Source organism: Stegostoma tigrinum, chromosome 12, assembly GCF_030684315.1.
Source record: "Stegostoma tigrinum isolate sSteTig4 chromosome 12, sSteTig4.hap1, whole genome shotgun sequence".
Taxonomy (NCBI): Eukaryota; Metazoa; Chordata; class Chondrichthyes; order Orectolobiformes; family Stegostomatidae; genus Stegostoma; species Stegostoma tigrinum.
The window spans coordinates 55,466,444-55,485,661 of NC_081365.1; the positions used below are offsets into that span (position 1 = coordinate 55,466,444).

General features: G+C 42.6%; 1 protein-coding gene across 3 annotated transcripts in view; it reads left to right on the forward strand.

Annotated features, from left to right (window-relative positions):
- The window catches only part of il1rapl1b (interleukin 1 receptor accessory protein-like 1b), a 1,291,549-nt gene that overhangs the window by 550,399 nt on the left and 721,932 nt on the right, over positions 1-19,218 (forward strand). For all 3 annotated transcript variants that reach the window (XM_059650336.1, XM_048541139.1, XM_048541142.1), the window contains one exon: positions 6,799-7,078. In XM_059650336.1, coding sequence (XP_059506319.1) covers positions 6,799-7,078 — 280 coding nt within the window. The remainder of the gene's footprint in view (positions 1-6,798; positions 7,079-19,218) is intronic.

Below are 19,218 nucleotides of genomic sequence, written 5' to 3' on the forward strand. Positions count from 1 at the left end.
AACAATGTTGAAATACCCAGGTGCAATTGGCAGGATTTGCAGATTCTACTGCACTGCAACATTAAACTTAGCCGACTCCACAATTTCTTGGAATTGAGCAGATTGCAGGTCTCATAATTCCAGACCTTGAGAGTTTTTAATACCTCACCAAGGCTCGTTCCAGTGTAATTTTACCTCGTGTGAAGTGTCAGTGTGATGAAATTCAACTTTCATACATGGGTACACCACCACCCGCAGGTTCCCTTCCAAACCACTTACCATCCTGACTTAGATATATATTGCTTTTACTTCACTGTTGCAAATTGAAAATCCTGGATTTCTCTCTCTAATGGCATTGTGGGTCTGCCTATAGCATCTGGACTCCAATAGTTCAAGGAAACTTCTGAACACCGCCTTCTCAAGGAGAACCAGGGACAGCCACTAGATACTGACCAGCCAGCGATGTCCATGCTTCACAGGAGAATTAAAATAAAACTGATGGCCTAAGCCTGCAGTGCTCCCACAAAGCCATTTGCAAGCTGAAGGAACAGCACTTTACAGCCTTTAGGACTCAACATTGAGTTTGAGGACCTCAGAACATAAATACTATCTTCTGTTTTGTTTGCACCACTTTACTACTAAAGAAGACCCATATTTGGGGGAGGTGATGGATTAGTTGCTAGACTAGTAATCTGAAGATCCAAGTAATGTTTTGGGGACCTAGGTTTGAATCCCACCATGGCAGTTGGTAGAATTTGAATTCACTAACAGTCTGGGATTAAGAATCTAATGATAACCATGAAACCACTGTCAGGGGGGAAAAAAAAAACATCCGGTTCACAAATGGACATTAAGGAAGGCCGTCCTTGCGTGGTCTGGGCTACATGTGACTCCAAACTATCAGCAATGCGGGTGACTCTCAACTGTGTTCTGGACAATTAGGGGTGGATAATGAATGCTGGCCTAGCCAATGATGTCAATGTCATGTAAATTGAAATAAAAGAATGTAATAATAATATTGGACTTGAAACATGAACTTCCTTTCTGCATTGATCTTCCATATTCACTAAGTATTTTTCAACACTTTTATTTCAGATCTCACAGTAATTTGCATTTATTTAAGTGCTTAACGAAATTGCTAGAAGCCACTGAAAAAAAAACCTGTTTTTGAGATTTGCTTTCATGTGAAGGCAGAGCTTCTCCCTTACACTCTCACTGCCATTACCCATCAACTCCAATGGGCTGACCTAAACCCTATTGTTGACATGGCAACCAACCCAAATTGGAATTCTTCAATGGCACTGAAGGCTACATAGGTCGTTGCAGCTCACTATGATTAGGCCTGATCCTCATTTTCTTTTCAGTCTTATGCCAAAAAAATGAGTCTGAGCCAATCTAGACCTATGTTTAGCAACATCTTTTCTACATTTATCATAATTTTAACACGGTAGTTGGCAGGAAAAGGACCATTAATGTTCCAAAATTAACCTCTGTTCTTTATGGGGCATTGAGATTTCTACTTGACTTCTGAGTCTGTAAAGTTTTTAAAAGGCCTTCGTCTATGCCATGCCTCCTTGTTGGCAAAAGTAGGATTGGTCATGGATAGTTCTGACTGAGGTAAACTCTATAAAAGTTGATTGCAAAATATGATGGACGATCAATATTCAGAAAATATCACACACGGGCTTGCAAACATATGTACAAATAGAAAATGAGATGACTTTTTACACAGTGATCTCTTTCTGCATATGATTTCTTAATGGAAAAGGAGGATTCTTTGCATGTATAACCTGAGAATAAACCTGCTTGTTTTGCAATTCTGGGTTGGATTTTTAAAGACATGCTGGTAATATACTAATTAGCAACGTAAACATTGATTCTCATTTCATGAATCACTGAGTTCCGTTATGTTGCAGCTTGGCAATGAAGTGAGACACAAAAACCAGATGCACTCAGAAGATCCAAGATAATAAAATATGAGGCTGGATGAACACAGCAGGCCCAGCAGCATCTCAGGAGCACAAAAGCTGAATTTGCAGGCCTAGACCCTCCTTCAGAGAGGGGGATGGGGTGAGGGTTCTGGAATAAATAGGGAGAGAGGGGGAGGCGGACCGAAGATGGAGAGAAAAGAAGATAGGTGGAGAGGAGAGTATAGGTGGGGAGGTACGGAGGGGATAGGTCAGTCCAGGGAAGACGGACAGGTCAAGGAGGTGGGATGAGGTTAGTAGGTAGGAGATGGAGGTGCGGCTTGGGGTGGGAGGAAGGGATGGGTGAGAGGAAGAACAGGTTAGGGGGTCAGAGACAGGTTGGACTGGTTTTGGGATGCAGTGGGTGGAGGGGAAGAGCTGGGCTGGTTGTGTGGTGCAGTGGGGGGAGGGGACGAACTGGGCTGGTTTTGGGATGCGGTGGGGGAAGGGGAGATTTTGAAGCTGGTGAAGTCCACATTGATACCATTGGGCTGCAGGGTTCCCAAGCGGAATATGAGTTGCTGTTCCTGCAACCTTCGGGTGGCATCATTGTGGCACTGCAGGAGGCCCATGATGGACATGTCATCTAAAGAATGGGAGGGGGAGTGGAAATGGTTTGCGACTGGGAGGTGCAGTTGTTTATTGCGAACCGAGCGGAGGTGTTCTGCAAAGCGGTCCCCAAGCCTCCACTTGGTTTCCCCAATGTAGAGGAAGCCACAGCGGGTACAGTGGATGCAGTATACCACATTGGCAGATGTGCAGGTGAACCTCTGCTTAATATGGAAAGTCATCTTGGGGCCTGGGATAGGGGTGAGGGAGGTGGTGTGGGGGCAAGTGTAGCATTTCCTGCGGTTGCAGGGGAAGGTGCCGGGTGTGGTGTGGTTGGAGGGTAGTGTGGAGCAGAGGAATTGGGAATAGGGGATGGAATTTTTGCAGGAGGGTGGGTGGGAGGAGGTGTATTCTAGGTAGCTGTGGGGCTTGAAATGGACATCAGTTACAAGCTGGTTGCCTGAGATGGAGACTGAGAGGTCCAGGAAGGTGAGGGATGTGCTGGAGATGGCCCAGGTGAACTGAAGGTTGGGGTGGAAGGTGTTGGTGAAGTGGATGAACTGTTCGAGCTCCTCTGGGGAGCAAGAGGCGGCGCCGATACATTCATCAATGTAACAGAGGAAGAGGTGGGGTTTGGGGCCTGTGTAGGTGCGGAAGAGGGACTGTTCCACGTAACCTACAAAGAGGCAGGCATAGCTGGGGCCCATGCGGGTGCCCATGGCCACCCCCTCAGTCTGTAGGAAGTGGGAGGAATCGAAAGAGAAGTTGTTGAGGGTGAGGACGAGTTCGGCTAGGCGGATGAGGGTGTCGGTGGAGGGGGACTGGTCGGGCCTGCGGGACAGGAAGCAACGGAGGGCCTTGAGGCCATCTGCATGCGGAGTGCAGGTGTATAGGGACTGGACGTCCATGGTGAAAATGAGGTGTTGGGGGCCAGGGAATTGGAAGTCCTGCAGGAGATGGAGGGCGTGGGTGGTGTCACGGACGTAGGTAGGGAGTTTCTGGACCAAAGGGGAGAAAATCCTATCATTTGCTCGTTGAAATTGCTGAACTCTGTGAGGGCAGGGTTGCCACAGTTGATGTGCCATTGGGTAGGTGAAAGAATAATCATAAAGGATTCAGAATATGTCAGTTTGGAACTGGATGAGGATCTTCTATTTTCTTCCAACAGTTGAATATGTACTACCTCAACAGAAGAAGGGCTGTGGCAGGGATTCAAGCATAATCTTGACTTTGCACTTGCTTGTTATTTGTATCTTGGTCTCATGCTTACATTTCTGTTGTTGGTCTGCTGCAATATTCTAGTGAAACCCAATGCAAGCTGAAGGGACAACGCACCATTTTCAACTTTTGGCACTTTGCAGCCTTTTGGACTCCATATTGCGTTCAGTAGTTACAGACCATGAACTTTTTCCTGAAAATTATTTCCCCCAATGCCTGGCTTTACTGGTTTTGCTTTCAACAGAGCTGACTTATATCCTGCGATGAGTGCCTGCTGTGGACCTACCTCTCCTCTGCAACGATGACCACTTCTAGACGGAGAATAGATAATATTTTGCCTTTTGCCCATTAACAAAAATCTGGGCAAATGCAATTAATGACTCATCATTATTTGCATTACATCCAAGAACCAGGTTTCCTCTGACTCCAGCCCATACCACCTCCGTTAGATTGGCTGTTCTGTCGACAACAGTCAGACCCAGCACAAAATGAGTGTATGTACAGTAAGACTTGTTCAACTGGCAAGGACAAAGGGACTGATGAGATATTTCAGAATTTATATGCATTCAGTCCAATTTATTTCATGATTATGTTTATAACAAGGCTGTAGCTGCTTTTATTTTCTTTAGTAATTCATTCAGAAATCTGTCATCCAGTAAAATTACAATTTGGTTTATTCTTTGAATGGACATGTGCATTGCAGCAAGATTATCATTTGTTTATCTCCCCTTAACTGCACTTGAAATGTGTTTTTCAGGCAAATTACGAGTCAACTGTACTGTTATGGTTTGGAGTCACGTGTAAGTCAGACCAGGGAAAGGACATTCTGAAATAACTCCATAGAGGCTGGCATTCTTTCACCAAGTCACCCTTTATTTATGTGTGCTCAGTGCAGGATGCTGGTCCAGCCAGCATAGAGCTGACTCCTAGACTGAGAGGAACCCCTGACACTCCTGTTTATATCTGTCAGCTAGGCCTCCCTGATTGGGGCTATTAAACTGGACCAATCAGGGAACTCGTATTCTATGTGATCCACCTGGCTGACTTCTTTCAATCACTACACATACATGAAGCAAATGGCTTTTAGGAAGATCAACAATGGTTTCATGGTCACCATTCTGAGGCTAGCTTTCACTTCCACGTTTTATTAGTTGAATTTAATTCATTTGCCTATATCATTGCATAATATGGGTTGCAACATGTTATCAAAAGCAAAGTTTTTAAAAATCTTTTATATGAAATGGTTCGAAGAAAACACTCACATTTCTATTCATTTTAAAGGTAATGGGGCACAGTTTCTATGGTAATTTGACATAATGATGAAGTGTTCAGGGAAGCCACATCATTATCGTTTGCATTAATTTTTTACCCCACACACGTACATATATATGTGTGTGTGTGTATATATATATGATAATATTTTAATGTGTTTGTTACTAATTGCCTGTACATGATGCACGGCTAGCATAGACTTTCCAGCATTACACTATGCTCATGAACAGCTATTAATGATGCGCAGCTAAAAATGTCAGGAAATATCTGCAACAAGAACACCATAGCAACAGAAGCAAGTACTGTATCATGCAGTTTAACCAATCATTTGAACAGCAGAGACACCCAGTTATTTTCAAACTATTTGACTAATTTAAGTGTTACTTATCCCTTCTGTGCCTCAACTGCCTTTCATTTAGACCTCAGCAAAGATGCACACATATTTTCCAACATTTCAAACTGAATAATTTCTCATTTTTATTTAGTTCATATACAAGAGCATAAGATCATAAGATATCGGAGCAGAATTACGTTATCCAGCTGATTGAGTCTGCCCACCATTCTCAGCATTCTTCTTCCCTCTCTAAGTCAGCCTTGATCCCCTTACCAATCAAAAACCTATGTATCTTTATCCTATATATACACAGTGACGTGACCTCCACAGTCTCCTTTGTCACTGAGTTTGACAAACAATCAAGCTTCCGCTGGAGATATTCCTCCTCACCTCAGTTCTAAAGAATTGCCCCTTCATTCTGAGGCTGTGTCCTGGGTCCTCATCTCTCTTACTAGAGGAAACATCTTCTCCGTCTCCACTCTATCCAGGCTTCTAACTATTCTATAGGCTCTAATCAAATCCCTCTCATCCTTCTAAACTGCATCAGTACAGACCCAGAGTCCTCAACTGCTCATTACATGACAAACCCTTCATCTCTGGAATAATTCGTGTAAACCTCCTCTTAGACCACTCCAGTACCAATCCTTCCTTGGATGTGGGGCCCAAATGAAGAATTTAGAAAAACTGGGAAATATTCAGACAAGAGCTCCATTTATAGTATGAATCATTCTGTGCAGTGGGACCCTGGCTTTCCCATTGAATGGTTTTTGACATTGAGCAGATGACAATGCAGCTTTAAATTGGAAAATTTGCAATATATGTATAAAGTATAAAATTCAAAACTCATAATTAGATTCTAAGCAAAATGTATTACATCATGTTGCTGTATATATTTTCTCTGTTCTCAAGAAATACTTTAATTCATTATTCACAGGACACATTATTTGTTAGAAGCTACTTAGAACTCAATAAATTCCATTCTAACCTTCAGAGACAAAAGCCTGCCATCCTTACCAGATTTAGCTAAGATGTAATTCCAGTCATAGACAATGTGATCAACTGTTAGCTGCCCTCTAACATGGCCCAGCAAGCTGTTAATGTAGGACAATAAGGGAGGAGACAAGTAACAGCCTTGCCAGTAGAACGTACATCCAAGAGTGTATTTTGAAAAATTGCCAAACGTATCTTCTTAATCTTTTTCTGTTTGTAGAGACTATTCTGTTGTAAGTAGATGAAGGAAAGTTTATTGTGTCTTTGATGCTTTGACTTAAAATGTGGGTTGTGATTGGTAACAGCAGGGCCACCCATTATCCCTATGTAGCTTTCATCCATCAATGCATTATGTTAGGGGTAGACTTAATATTTATTTTCATCTACCTGACAAAAATGCACAAGAGTTAAATGCATCTGAACATTGAAATGAATGAATTAGGTTCAATGTTACAAAAATTTTGATCAATTTTCTATTATTTATTGCAGCTGATGGATGTACCGATTGGTCTGTGGACTACAAGAAATATCAAGTTCTTCTGGGGGAACCAGTGCGAGTGAAATGTGCATTATTTTATGGATACATCAGGGCCAACTACACTATAGCTCAAAGTTCAGGACTTAGCTTGATGTGGTATAAAAGTAGCGGTCATGGGGACTTTGAAGAGCCAATACCATTTGATGGAATTAGAATGAGCAAAGAAGAGGACTCCATTTGGTTTCGTCCCACAGAATTGCAAGATGGTGGACTGTTTTCCTGTGTGTTGAGGTAAGATGATTCTTCACTGAATTGATTTTAAACAGTAAAGCTCATGTTACAGGAATTAATAAGTTGGTATTTGAGAGGAAAAATGCATATGAAAATGTTGCTGGTAACCCAGAAGGCTGGATGAATGCTGTAGTGACACGAGTTCACATTCTACCATGGCAACTAGTGGAATTTAAGTAGTTGTGTCACCCAATGGATTAATATCCTGAATTAAGGCTGCAGCCTTTGCAGATGTCTAGGTTCAAATCCCACTGCTGTCTGAATTTAAATCGGTTTACTTTCTGGATATTTGCTGCCTTGAGGCTGGTGACAGTCAATGGTATGGAAAAGAAATTGTATTGACATTTGAAAAAAAAAATCTTGCAGGCCGATAGGGGTAGTCTGTAAGAGTGGGAGTGGCTAGCATGAAATTAAATTGCTGCATGGCATGTGTGCTGGAAATGATCTGCCATTTTCCTGTGTGTTAGTATTCTGAGCGTATTGCTCTACTAAAATGAGATACTAGAGCCGACTTGAAAATGTAGATTATATTAAGACCAGGTAAGGTGTTTGAGTCCTGCAGTCTGTAAAATAAAAGCGTCAATTGTTTCTTGGTAAAAAGTGAAATTCCACCAAGTTTATCTTCTATCATCTGAACAGTATACAATAAGAACTGAAATGCTGGCTAATTATAGCATTTTTTTTACAGGCAAATAACATTGGAACAAATGCCTTTTCAAATTTTGATAACTTCTTTTATTTATGAGAAAATACCTCTAGCCTTCAGAGACCAACTTCAGAAGGTGCTTCAAGGCTGTAGCTCACTTCATGAAACGTCACTTGAGAGTTTCGCCCGCAAGAAGGATTGTGAGCACATGCTGAAAAATTAGTCAGTTAAATTGCCTGTCAAAGGGATGGTTATTCCAAACTACACGGCAGCAATTTTACCTCGGTTAATTTTTGTCTGACAGTCTATAATAGTTCATGTTTGGTATTTATAACTTGTTTCCATAGCAATTGAATTCAAAGCTCAAATATTCACTGAGCAGCTACTCCGTTTTGTGGTGGCCATTTGTTAATAGTGAATGGATGGCCTTTTGGACATTATCATTGCTGTCATACAATTAACAATAAATATCCCCAAAGTAAGTCTTTCAATATACCACAGGACTATATTGCTGAAAAAACATCCTATTGATATTAAATACCAACGGATTGGTAAACTGTAAAGTTATTTAGCGGCAACAAGACAAATAACTGACAGTAAAACATTTCTATCACGGCGCAGCAAGCGCAGGTGAAAAATCCATTAGTAAACCTGTTTATCTATCCCTTAAACATCTTTCAATCCTTGATAGCACAATGGACAGCAGCTTGAACAAGAGAAAAATTGGTTGCCCAGTGGTAGCTCAGTATTATTATTGTTTGCAGGTGAAAAATAAGATTACCAAATATATGCTGGATATTCTTTGATATCACAGGCAAAATGGAAATGTTGATTTTTTTTGTGTAATATTATCAATCTATCCACAGAATAACATTTAAATAAGATGAAATCATGAAGTAGAAGCAATTGAAAAATGAGCTATCATTGAAAATATGCTCAATATAACTTGCTAAGGAAATACATATTTATTGGCTACAAAATTTCATTTTCTTCAATCCCTTTTTTTTTAGCATTTTTGCTTACAAGATGGCGTTCATAAATGGTATGAGCTCTTCTACTGTGAGCCATTACCAGAAGTGACTTTGGTGAGAACATCAGCCTGTTCAAGGAATGTCATCCAGTTATATGCAGAGTAGGAATATTGTAGGTTTGTTCAGTATGTATCACTGATTTGGTAGCAGCATTTTAGAGCTCTGTGCACAGGCTCATGCCCTTGCTTAAACACATGGCTGAGAAAGGAGCCCACTCCCACATCACCAGCGCTATTTCAAAAAAAGTTTTATCAATTACTTACCATGTAGGTGCTGCTTGATTTCTGATTATTCTTGCTGCTATTGTGGAAAGAGTTTGTTGTTTCTTGAAAATTCCTGAACTCCTTGAGCTTGAACTGAAGGACATTTTTATTTGTTCATAGGATGTGGCATAACCATGCCATTTATTGCTCATCCCTAGTTGCTTTTGAGAACGTGTTGGTTAACTGCTTCCTTGAACTGCTGCAGTCCGTGTGCTGCAGGGAGATACACAATGCCGTTAGGGAGCACATTGCGGGATTTCAACCCATAAGACCATACGAAACAGGAGCAGGGTTATAGCATACAACACCTCAAGTCTGCACTGAAATTGAATAGGATCATTGCTGATCTAACATTCCTCGTGACCACTTTCCCGCAATTTCCTTGTAACCTTAGATTCTTGATTAATAGGGGAATCAATATATTGGCCAACTCTCTATCCATACCAAATTATTACCTCCAACACTGTGGGCTCTTATGACTTAATATTTTGTGAAAGACCTTGTTCAATGTTGACTGAAATTCCAATTACAACACAATTACTGCTTTCCTCCACCTACTCTGGCTAAAGCTTCCTTGAAAAACTATAATAAATTAATCAGGCATGATTTTCTTTTCTCGAAGACATGCTGACAAGGCTTGATTAGATTGTAATTTTCCAAGTGTTAGTTTATTGTTTCCTTAATAATTGATTCCAGTACTTTGCAACAAAAGATGCTACCTGAGATAGTTGCCTCCCTCCCTTTTGAATCGGGGTATCACATTTGCAGTTTTCCAATCATCTGGTACTTTTCAGTGATTTTTGTTTGGAAAATTGCAATCAATGCATCCATTACCCCTGTAGCTACTTCTCTTAGAATCCTAGGATGCATGCTATCAGGGGCCAGGTCAATTAGCTGCCTTTAGTCCCATTAGTTTGTTCAGTACTACTTCACTAGAGATTGTGATGGTACTTAAAGCAAGCAAATTGCAGCTCTTCCGCTCTGCACCGACTTCCCATATCACTCCAGAATCCCCAAACTATGTTCTCACTTGGGCTGTGTCTCGCTATAGATATGATCTCTGTTTCCTGACCGCACAACGCTTACTGATTGCACATTTTCAACATGCCCTCTCTCAAACAGAGCTGAGATGATGCACTCGTGTTAAGCTACAGCAGTAATCAACACATATTGACGGCCTATTTAAATTTCAGGTGATTGACTGATAACTGTCCCTAAGTCAGCTAACTTACTAACCTTTACCAAGACTATACAATTTTAAATTTTTAAGAAAGAAGTATGAAAATAATGGTTACCAGTTCTATTCCCGTGTTGCATCAAAAGTCAGGTTGTGCATCACTCTGGATGTGATTTCTCCCTCCTGATCATGTGAAGCTTACAAACAGAAATCAATGAATAGCGGTATATTTCCAGAGCAGCATAGTGTGTAGTTTCAAGGGGAACTTGCAGTTGGTTGTGTTCTTATGCAACTGCTGCCCTTGCTCTTCTAGATGGAAGAAATTATGGGTTTGGAAGATCCCAACTAAGGATCATTGGTGAATTGCATTTTGTAGATGGCACACACTGTTGTAACTGAGTGTCGGGAGTGGATGCTTTTCAATGTGGTGCCAATCAAGCTTTATCCTGGATGGTGTCAAGCTTCTTGAGCATCATAAGAGCTGCACCCATCCAGATAAGTGGGGAGTATTCAACACATTCCTGACTTGTGCCTTGCAGACAGGCTATGCAGAATCAGGAGGTGAGTTACTCACCTTGAGATTACCAGTCTCTGACTTATCTTATAACCACAGTGCTTATATACCTTGCCCAGGTCCACTTCTGGTCGAAATTCAATTTTGCCATGACTTGAAGGATTCTGCACAAACCCTCTACTCTCAGATAAGGGGGTGCACTCGTCTGCCCTTCTCTTGGTATCAAGCAGAACAAGAAGAATCAGCAGAGAGGACACAAATGAGGATGATTGTTCTGCAAAAGAAGGCCATATGTGCTCACACTTGTCAAAAAAAAATTGGCTCCTCAAACAGTACATCAGAAATCTATGCTTCATGAAGGACCTCTTCATTAAGATCTGTTACGTGCTGTGCCAAAAACTACTGTGTCAGAACATGGGTAGGATGATGCTCCTAGTCGTTGTGCTGTTGACTATTGACTTGAACTTTGATGTAATGGCCTCCTTCATACTTACAGCACCTCCCACAACATTTAATTCGCCCTTGCTAGTGTGGATTCCATACGTGATGAGAGGGATGCAGATTTTCATGTGACACAGGTTGACATTGAAAGTCTGCACATCTTTTTTGTGGGCAACACATGTCAGCTGTGAAACGTAATGTCCAGCTGACGAGCATCGTGTAGCTCCATGTCTGGCAGCAGTCATGGTGCCTTCATTCTGCATTAGGCTACTGTGTCATCTCATTTGAGTCACCGTGACAAACAAAGGTGGTGGTTGTTGGCTGACAAGAGCTGTCTTTTGACAATATTCCTCAGGAGTCAGTGTGCAACCGTCACATTGGCAAGATGTGTGTAATGAAAGCTAAGTAAAAAATATAATGAAGTAGACCATTTGAGTAATTAAGTGAAGTTACCTAGATGGGTCTAAAGAAATCCTGAACATATACGTCACAAACTATCATGGTCTGTTGCCCATTGCACAACCTCACCGTCCTGGGAGACAGCCCTCAGCCCCTGCTGGGTGTTGAGCAGCTGAGGAAAAGTTAAGAAGGAGGAAGTCAACACACAGTTCTCATCCTTATTGGTAGTTGACACATCTGACTGCAATACCTGGAAACCAATCCCCAATTCTCCAGTCAGCAATAGTACCACATCTTCCTTTCCCTCCATTGCTCACCAGGTATTCAAGAGTCAAATGGTGACATGTGGTGGAATTTGAATTCAATACAAAATATCTAGAATTAAATATCTGAAACGAAAAAATCTACCGATGACCATGAAACCATTGCTGATTGTGGGAAAAAGCCTTCAGGGAAGAAAATCTGTCATCCTCACCTAGTCAGGCCTGCATGTGACACCAGTCTCTCAGCAATGTGGTTCACACTTAGCTGACCTCAGAAATGGCCCAGCAAGCCGCTCAGTAGGTAGTGATAGCAGTTGCAACAATGTCTCAACAAAGAAATGAAACTGGACAGATCATCGGGCACCAACCTAGGCACCAGAAAAGGCAATGGCAGAAACAGCCCTGTGGACCTTGCAAAGTCCTCTTCACTAACATCTGGGAGCGATGTCTCAGACTAGTTAAGCAAGCCTGACGTCGTCATTTTCACAGAATCATACCTTACAGGCAAAGCCCTAGACACCACCATCACCATCCCTGGATATGTCCTGTCATCCATCAGGACAGACCCAGCAGACATGGTGACATAATGGGATACAGTTAGGAAGGAATTACCCTGGGAATCCTCAAGAATAGTTCCAGAACCTGTGAAGCCTCACGGCAGCAGTTTAAACATGGACAGGGAAAACTCTTGCGGATTACCACATACCGCCCTCCCTCGGCTAATGAATCACTCCTCCACACTGAAAACACTTGGAGAAAGCACTGAGGGTGGCAAAGGCACAAAATGTACTCTGGGTGGGGGTTTTCATTGTCCAACACCAAGAGTGGCTCAGCAGCAGTACTACTGATTGAGCTGGTTGGGTCCTAAAGGACATAACTGCTAGACTGGGTTTGCGGCAGGTGGTGAGGGAACCAACAAGAGGGAAGAGCAAACTTGACCTCATCCTTATCAATCTGTTGGCTGCAGGTGCATCTGCACATAGTGATATCCATGATGAGCCTCTGCACAGCCCTTGTGAAGATGAAGTCCTGCCATGACTTTGAGAATGCCTTCCATCATGTTGTATGGCATATAACCATTCTAAACAGCAACAGAATTGTACTCCAGCACAATCTGCACATTTCAGAGCTGGCATGTGTTGCCCACAAAAAGATGTGCAGGCTTTCAATACCAACCTGTGTCACATAGAAATCTGCATCCCCTTCATCAACTCATAGCCTAGTGTATCCCCCACCGAACCATTGCCATCAAGCCAGGGCATCAACCTTGGTTTAGTGGCGAATGCAGGAGGGCACGCTAGGAGAAGCACCAGGCATACCTGAAGATGAGGTATCAAACTGGTGAAACCACCAAACAGGACTTCCTACATGCCAAGCAAAATAAGCAGCAAGTGATGGACAGAGCTAAACAATGTCACAATCAATGGATCTGATCTAAGCTTTGCAGTCCTGCCACACTCACTTGTGAATGGTGGTGGATAATTAAACCGCTCACTGGAGAGGAGGCTCCACAAATATAACCATCCTCCGTGATGGAAGAGCCCAACACATCAGTACAAAAGACAAGGCTGAAGCATTCACTGCAATTTTCATCCAAATTTTCATCCAAAAAGGCCAAGTGGATGACCCGTCTCAGTCTCCTCCTGTAGTCCCCAGCATCACAGATACCAGTCTTCAGACAACTTGATTCACTCCACATGAGAGGCACTAGAGAGGTTGGAGGCACCAGATACCTCACGCCTTGACAACATCCTGGCAATAGTACTAAAAATTTGTGCTCCACAACTTGCTGGTCCCCTACTAAGCTCTTCGGTATAGTTACAACACTGGCATCCACCTGACAATGTGGAAATTTGCCCAGCTACGAGCCATAGCATAGCTGGCATCAATGGATAAAGGGGGGGCGGGGGGGCAAACTTTCCACTGGTTGGAGTCACACATGGCACATTGGAAGATGGTCATGATTGTTGGAGGTCAGCCATCTCAGTTCCAGGACATCTCCACAGGAGTTCCTCAGGGGAGTGACCTAGGCCCAACCATCTTCAGCTGCTTCATCAATGATCTTTCCTCCATTCTAACATAGAAGTGGGGATGTTCACCGACAATTATATGATGTTCAGTACCAATCACAACTCCTTAGATACTGAAGCAGTCCGTGTTCGAGTGCAATAAGATCTGGACAAGTGGCAAGTAACATTCACACCACATATACACCAGACAATGATCATCTCCAATAGGAGACAACCTAACTTCTGCCCCTTGACATTCACTCATGTTACCATCACTGAATCCTCTACTATCAATATGCTGTGGGTTACCATCAACCAAGGAAACTCAACTGGACTTGCCACACCAACATAGTGGCTACAAGAGTAAATCAAAGGCTGGGAATACTGCAGAGAGTAACTCATCTCTTGACCCTCCAAAGCCTGTCCATGAGCTGCAAAGCACAAGTCAGGTGTGTAATGGATATATCCCAACTTGCCCAGATGGGTGTAGCTCCAACAACATTCAGAAGCTTAAAGCCACCCAGGACAAAGCAGCCTGATTGATTACCACCACAGTGGTTCAAGAAGACAGCTCACCACCACCTCCTCAAAGGCAACCAGGGATGGGTAATAAATGCTGGCTCAGCCAGGGACATTCACGTTTCATATCCCATGTTCCACGAGTCAATTAAACAAAAAAAAAAGTATTGTCTCATCTATGGAGAGAAGTCAGAGTTAACACTTCAGGTCGAGCGACTCTTCCTCAGTTCTGAGGAAGGGTCACTTGACCCAAAATGCTAACTCTGATTTCTCTACACAGACCTGCTGTTTTTGTTTCTTATTTGCAGCGTCTGTGGTTCTTTTAAAATCGTGTCTGCTAAGATACAATGCAAAAAGAAAAGCAAAGAATACCAAAATCAAAATTACTCACGTTCCCTTCCTGTCTTCTTCCATTTACCTTTGCTTAGTCTCATGTTCTTGTGAACCTGTGTCCCAATGGCTGCAGCATGATTCTTGGAAGGTTTCTGACTTCAGAGGAGAGGCAGCTGATTTTTTTTGCAGGATGACCTTATACCACTCTGGCCTAGAAGGCCCAGCTTGGGACAGCAGCACATTGGTCTGAACAGTAGCAAACTGTGTTGTCTGAATAGTAACATCAAGGGCACAGGCAGACTGTCAACAGTACAAACACAAAAGCTAGCATCCTGAGCCTGGATAGCATGTCGCATAGAGCCACTCCAATTCCAGCAGGGCAATCCCACTGAATTGTTGGAGGAAAGTGCTGTTCTATTCCTGTGAGACCCTGCACGCCCTCTGAAATGTAATATCTGTGCACCCTTTGAGCATTGATACCTGCAGCCAGGTAGCAACTGACCTCGTGAGATTTCAATTCGCGTTTTCTGCATTTTGATGATGGCTTAGCCAAGTACAGTTCTTGGGTTTCTCGAAGGCATTGGTGCAGAGTTGTGATGAGGGAAAGGAGAGGAACCCAAAATGTGCATAATTACATCACCCACTGGTCTTAACTGGAAAGACAATGTTTGATGAGGCAGAATCGTGATAGAGAGCTTGATTTCACCATGAAGATGCCATCACCATTGGTGTCAGTACAGCTGCTGGCTGTAGCCCATGCAGTCAAACTCAAAAAATGTTGCTTGTTGTTTCATCCATTAAAGTAGGGTAAATAGCCAAATCTGTTTCCAGCCCCTAGGTCTGCCCCATTTGACCTGCAAGATAGAAATGTGTGTCATTGAGTGATGCAATTTGTCTGAGTAATGAGCTTGTCATGATTTAATAGTTGGTAGCGTGTGTTAGCTTTGAGATTTGGGAAAGAGGCTTGTAGGCTTAGACAAATTGTGTCTGACTAATTAGAGTTACAGAGTACAACATGGAAACAGACACTTCTGTCCAAATCATCCACGCTGATCAGATATCTCAAATTAATCTAGTCCCATTTGCCAGCATTCAGCCCATGTGTTTCCACATCTTTCCTATTCATATAGCCATCGATATGCCTTTTAAATTTTGTAATAGTACTAGCCTCCACCATTTCCTCTGGCAGCTTGTTCCACACACGTACCAGCCAATTCCACACGCACTATTTCTGTGTGAAATAGGTGCCTCTTAAGTCTATTTTAATTTTTTCCCCTCTCAACTTAAACCTATGCCCTCTATTTTTGGACTCCTCTACCCCAGGGAAGGACCTTGCTTATTTACCCTATCCATGCCCTGCATAATTTTGTAAACCTCTAAGGTCAAGCTCAGTCCCCAACGGTCTACGGGAAATAGCCCCACTCAATTCACCTTCTCCCTAGACCTCAAACCTTCCAACCCTGGCAACATCCTTGTAAATCTTTTCTGAACCCTTTCAAGTTTCACAATATCCTCCCTATAGTAGGGAGACCAGAATTCATGCAGTATTCAAAAAGTGGCCTAATCAATGTTCTGTACAGCTACACCATGATCTCTTAACTCCTATACTCAATGCACTGACCAATAGAGGCAAGCATACCAAACGCCTTCTTCACTATCCTGTCTACCTACAACTCCACTTTCAAGGAGCTATGAACCTGCACTCCAAGGTCTCTTTGTTCAGTAACACTGCCCAGAACCTTATTGTAATGTGTACATGTGCTGCCCTGATTTGCCTTTCAAAAATGATGCACCTCACATTTATTTAAATTAAACTCCGTCTGCCACTCCTTGACCCATTTTACCATCCGATCAAGATCCTGTTGTACACTCAGGTAACCTTCTTCCCTGAGCACTTCACCTCCAATTTTGGTGCCATCTGCAAACTTACTAACCGTACCTCCTTTATTTACATCCAAATCATTAATAAGATGAAAAGCAGTGGACCCAGTATTGATCCTTGTGGTACACTGTCTCTCATAGGCCTCCAGTCAAAAAAGCAACCCTCCAACACCATCCTCTGTCTTCTACCTTCAAGCCAGTTATGTATCCAGATGACTAGTTCTTCCTGTATTCCATGTGATCTAACCTAGCTAATCAGTCTACCATGAGGAACCTTGTCCAACGCCTTACTGAAGTCCATATAGATCGATGTTCATTGTTCTGTCCTCATCAATCTTCTTCATTACTTCTTCAAAAAAACTAAATCAAGTTAGTGAGACTTGATATCCCACGTACAAAGCCATGTTGATGATCTCTAATCAGTCCTTGCCTTTTCAAATACATGTAAACCCTGTCCCTCAGGATTCCATCCAACAACTTGCCCACCATTGATGTCAGGCTTACTGGCCTGTGGACCCCTGGCCTTCCCTTACCACCTTTCTTAGATAGTGGTACCATGTCAATTAACCTCCTCATCTGTGGCTTTTGATGATACAAATATTTTAACAAGGGGCCCAGCAATCACTTCCCTAGCTTCCCACAGAGCCCTACGGTACACCTGATCAGGTCCCAGGGATTTATCCACCTTTATGCATTTTAAGGTGTCCAGCACCACCTCCCCTGTAATGTGCACATTTTTCCAAATATTGCTCTTTATTTCCCCAAGTTCTGTACCTTCCTTTTCCTTCTCCACAGTAATCACTGCTGCAAAATACTTATTTAGTGTCTCCTTAGCTCCTGTGGTTCCACACATAGCTGGCCTCGCTAATCTTTAAGGGGCTGTATTCTCTCCCTAGTTACTCTCTTGGCCTTAATGTATTTGTAGAATCTCTTTGGATTCTTCTTGGCTCTAATTGTGAAAGCTATCTCATCTCTCATTTTGACTCCCTGATTTCCCTCAAGTGTACTTCTACGGCCTTTTTATTCTTCGAGGGAATCACTCGATCCCTACTTCCTTCTTCTTTTGCCCAAAACCTCAATTTCTCTTCTCATCCAGCATTCCTTACACCCACCAGCCTTGTCCTTCACCTTAACAGGAACATACTATCCCTGGATTCCCATTATTTAATTTTTGAAGGCTCCCCATTTTCCAGCCATCCCTATACCTGCAAACATTTGCCCCCGATCAACTTGTGAAAGTTCTTGCCTAACACCATCAAAATTGGCCTTCCTCCAATTTAGATATTTAACTTGTAGATGCAGCCTATCCTTTTCCATCACTATTTTAAAGCTATTAGAATTATGGTCATTGGCCCCAAAATGCTCCCCCACGACACCTCAGTCACCTGCACTGACCTTTTTCCCCGCAAGAGTAGATCATGTTTTGCACCTTCTCGAGTATGTACGTCCACATATTGAATCAGAAAATTTTCTTGTAAACACTGAACACATTTCTCTCCATTTAAGTTGTTAACACTATGGAAGTCCAGTCTATGTTTGGCAAGTTTAAACTCCTTACTATTCCAACCTTAGTATTCTTATAGGTTACTGATATCTCCTTACTAATTTATTTCTTAATTTCTGCTGGCTAGAACATAGAACAATACAGCGCAGAACAGGCCCTTCGGCCCTCGATGCCGTGCTGACCTGTGAACTAATCTAAGCCCCTCCCCCTACACTATCCCATCATCATCCATATACTTATCCAAAGACTGTTTAAATGCCCCTAATGTGCCTGAGTTAACTACATTGGCAGCCAGGGTGTTCCACACCCTTACCACTCTCTGAGTAAAGAACCTGCCTCTGACATCTGTCTTAAATCTATCACCCCTCAATTTGTAGCTATGCCCCCTTGTACAAGCTGAAGTCATCATCCTCGGAAAAAAGACTCTCACTGTCCACCCTATCTAATCTTCTGATCATCTTGTATGTCTGTATTAAATCCCCTCTTAGCCTTCTTCTCTCCAAAGAGAACAGACCCAAGTCCCTCAGCCTTTCTTCATAGGGCCTGCGCTCCAGACCAGGCAACATCCTGGTAAATCACCTCTGCACCTTTTCCAATGCTTCCACATCCTTCCTGTAATGGGGCGACCAGAACTGCACGCAATATTCCAAATGAAGCCGCACTAGCGTTTTGTACAGTTGCAGCGTGACATCACGGCTCCGGAACTCAATCCCTCTACCAATAAAACCTAACACACCGTAAGCCTCCTTAACAGCACTATCAACCTGGGTGGCAACTTTCAGGGATCTATGTACATTGGACACCAAGATTGTATTATGAGCAAAGGCTAATCAGCTTAGGACTCCGTTCACTAGTGTTTAGAAAAATGAGAGGTGATCTGATTGAAACAAATCGGATTCTTAAACAGCTTGACAAGATAAATGCATGGGAGAGTCTAGGAACAAAGGGCATAGTTTCAGAATTAACATGCACTAATTTAAGACTGAGAAGAGGAGGAATTGCTTCTGTTAGAGTGTTGAGAATATTTGGGAACTCTTTTTATCACAGAGATCGATGGAGGGAGATCCCTTGTGTATATCTAAGGCTGAGATCGATTGATTCCCCTACTAGTGAAGAATCTATCATTAAGGGTCAACGGTGTAAGAGTAGATTGAAGAATG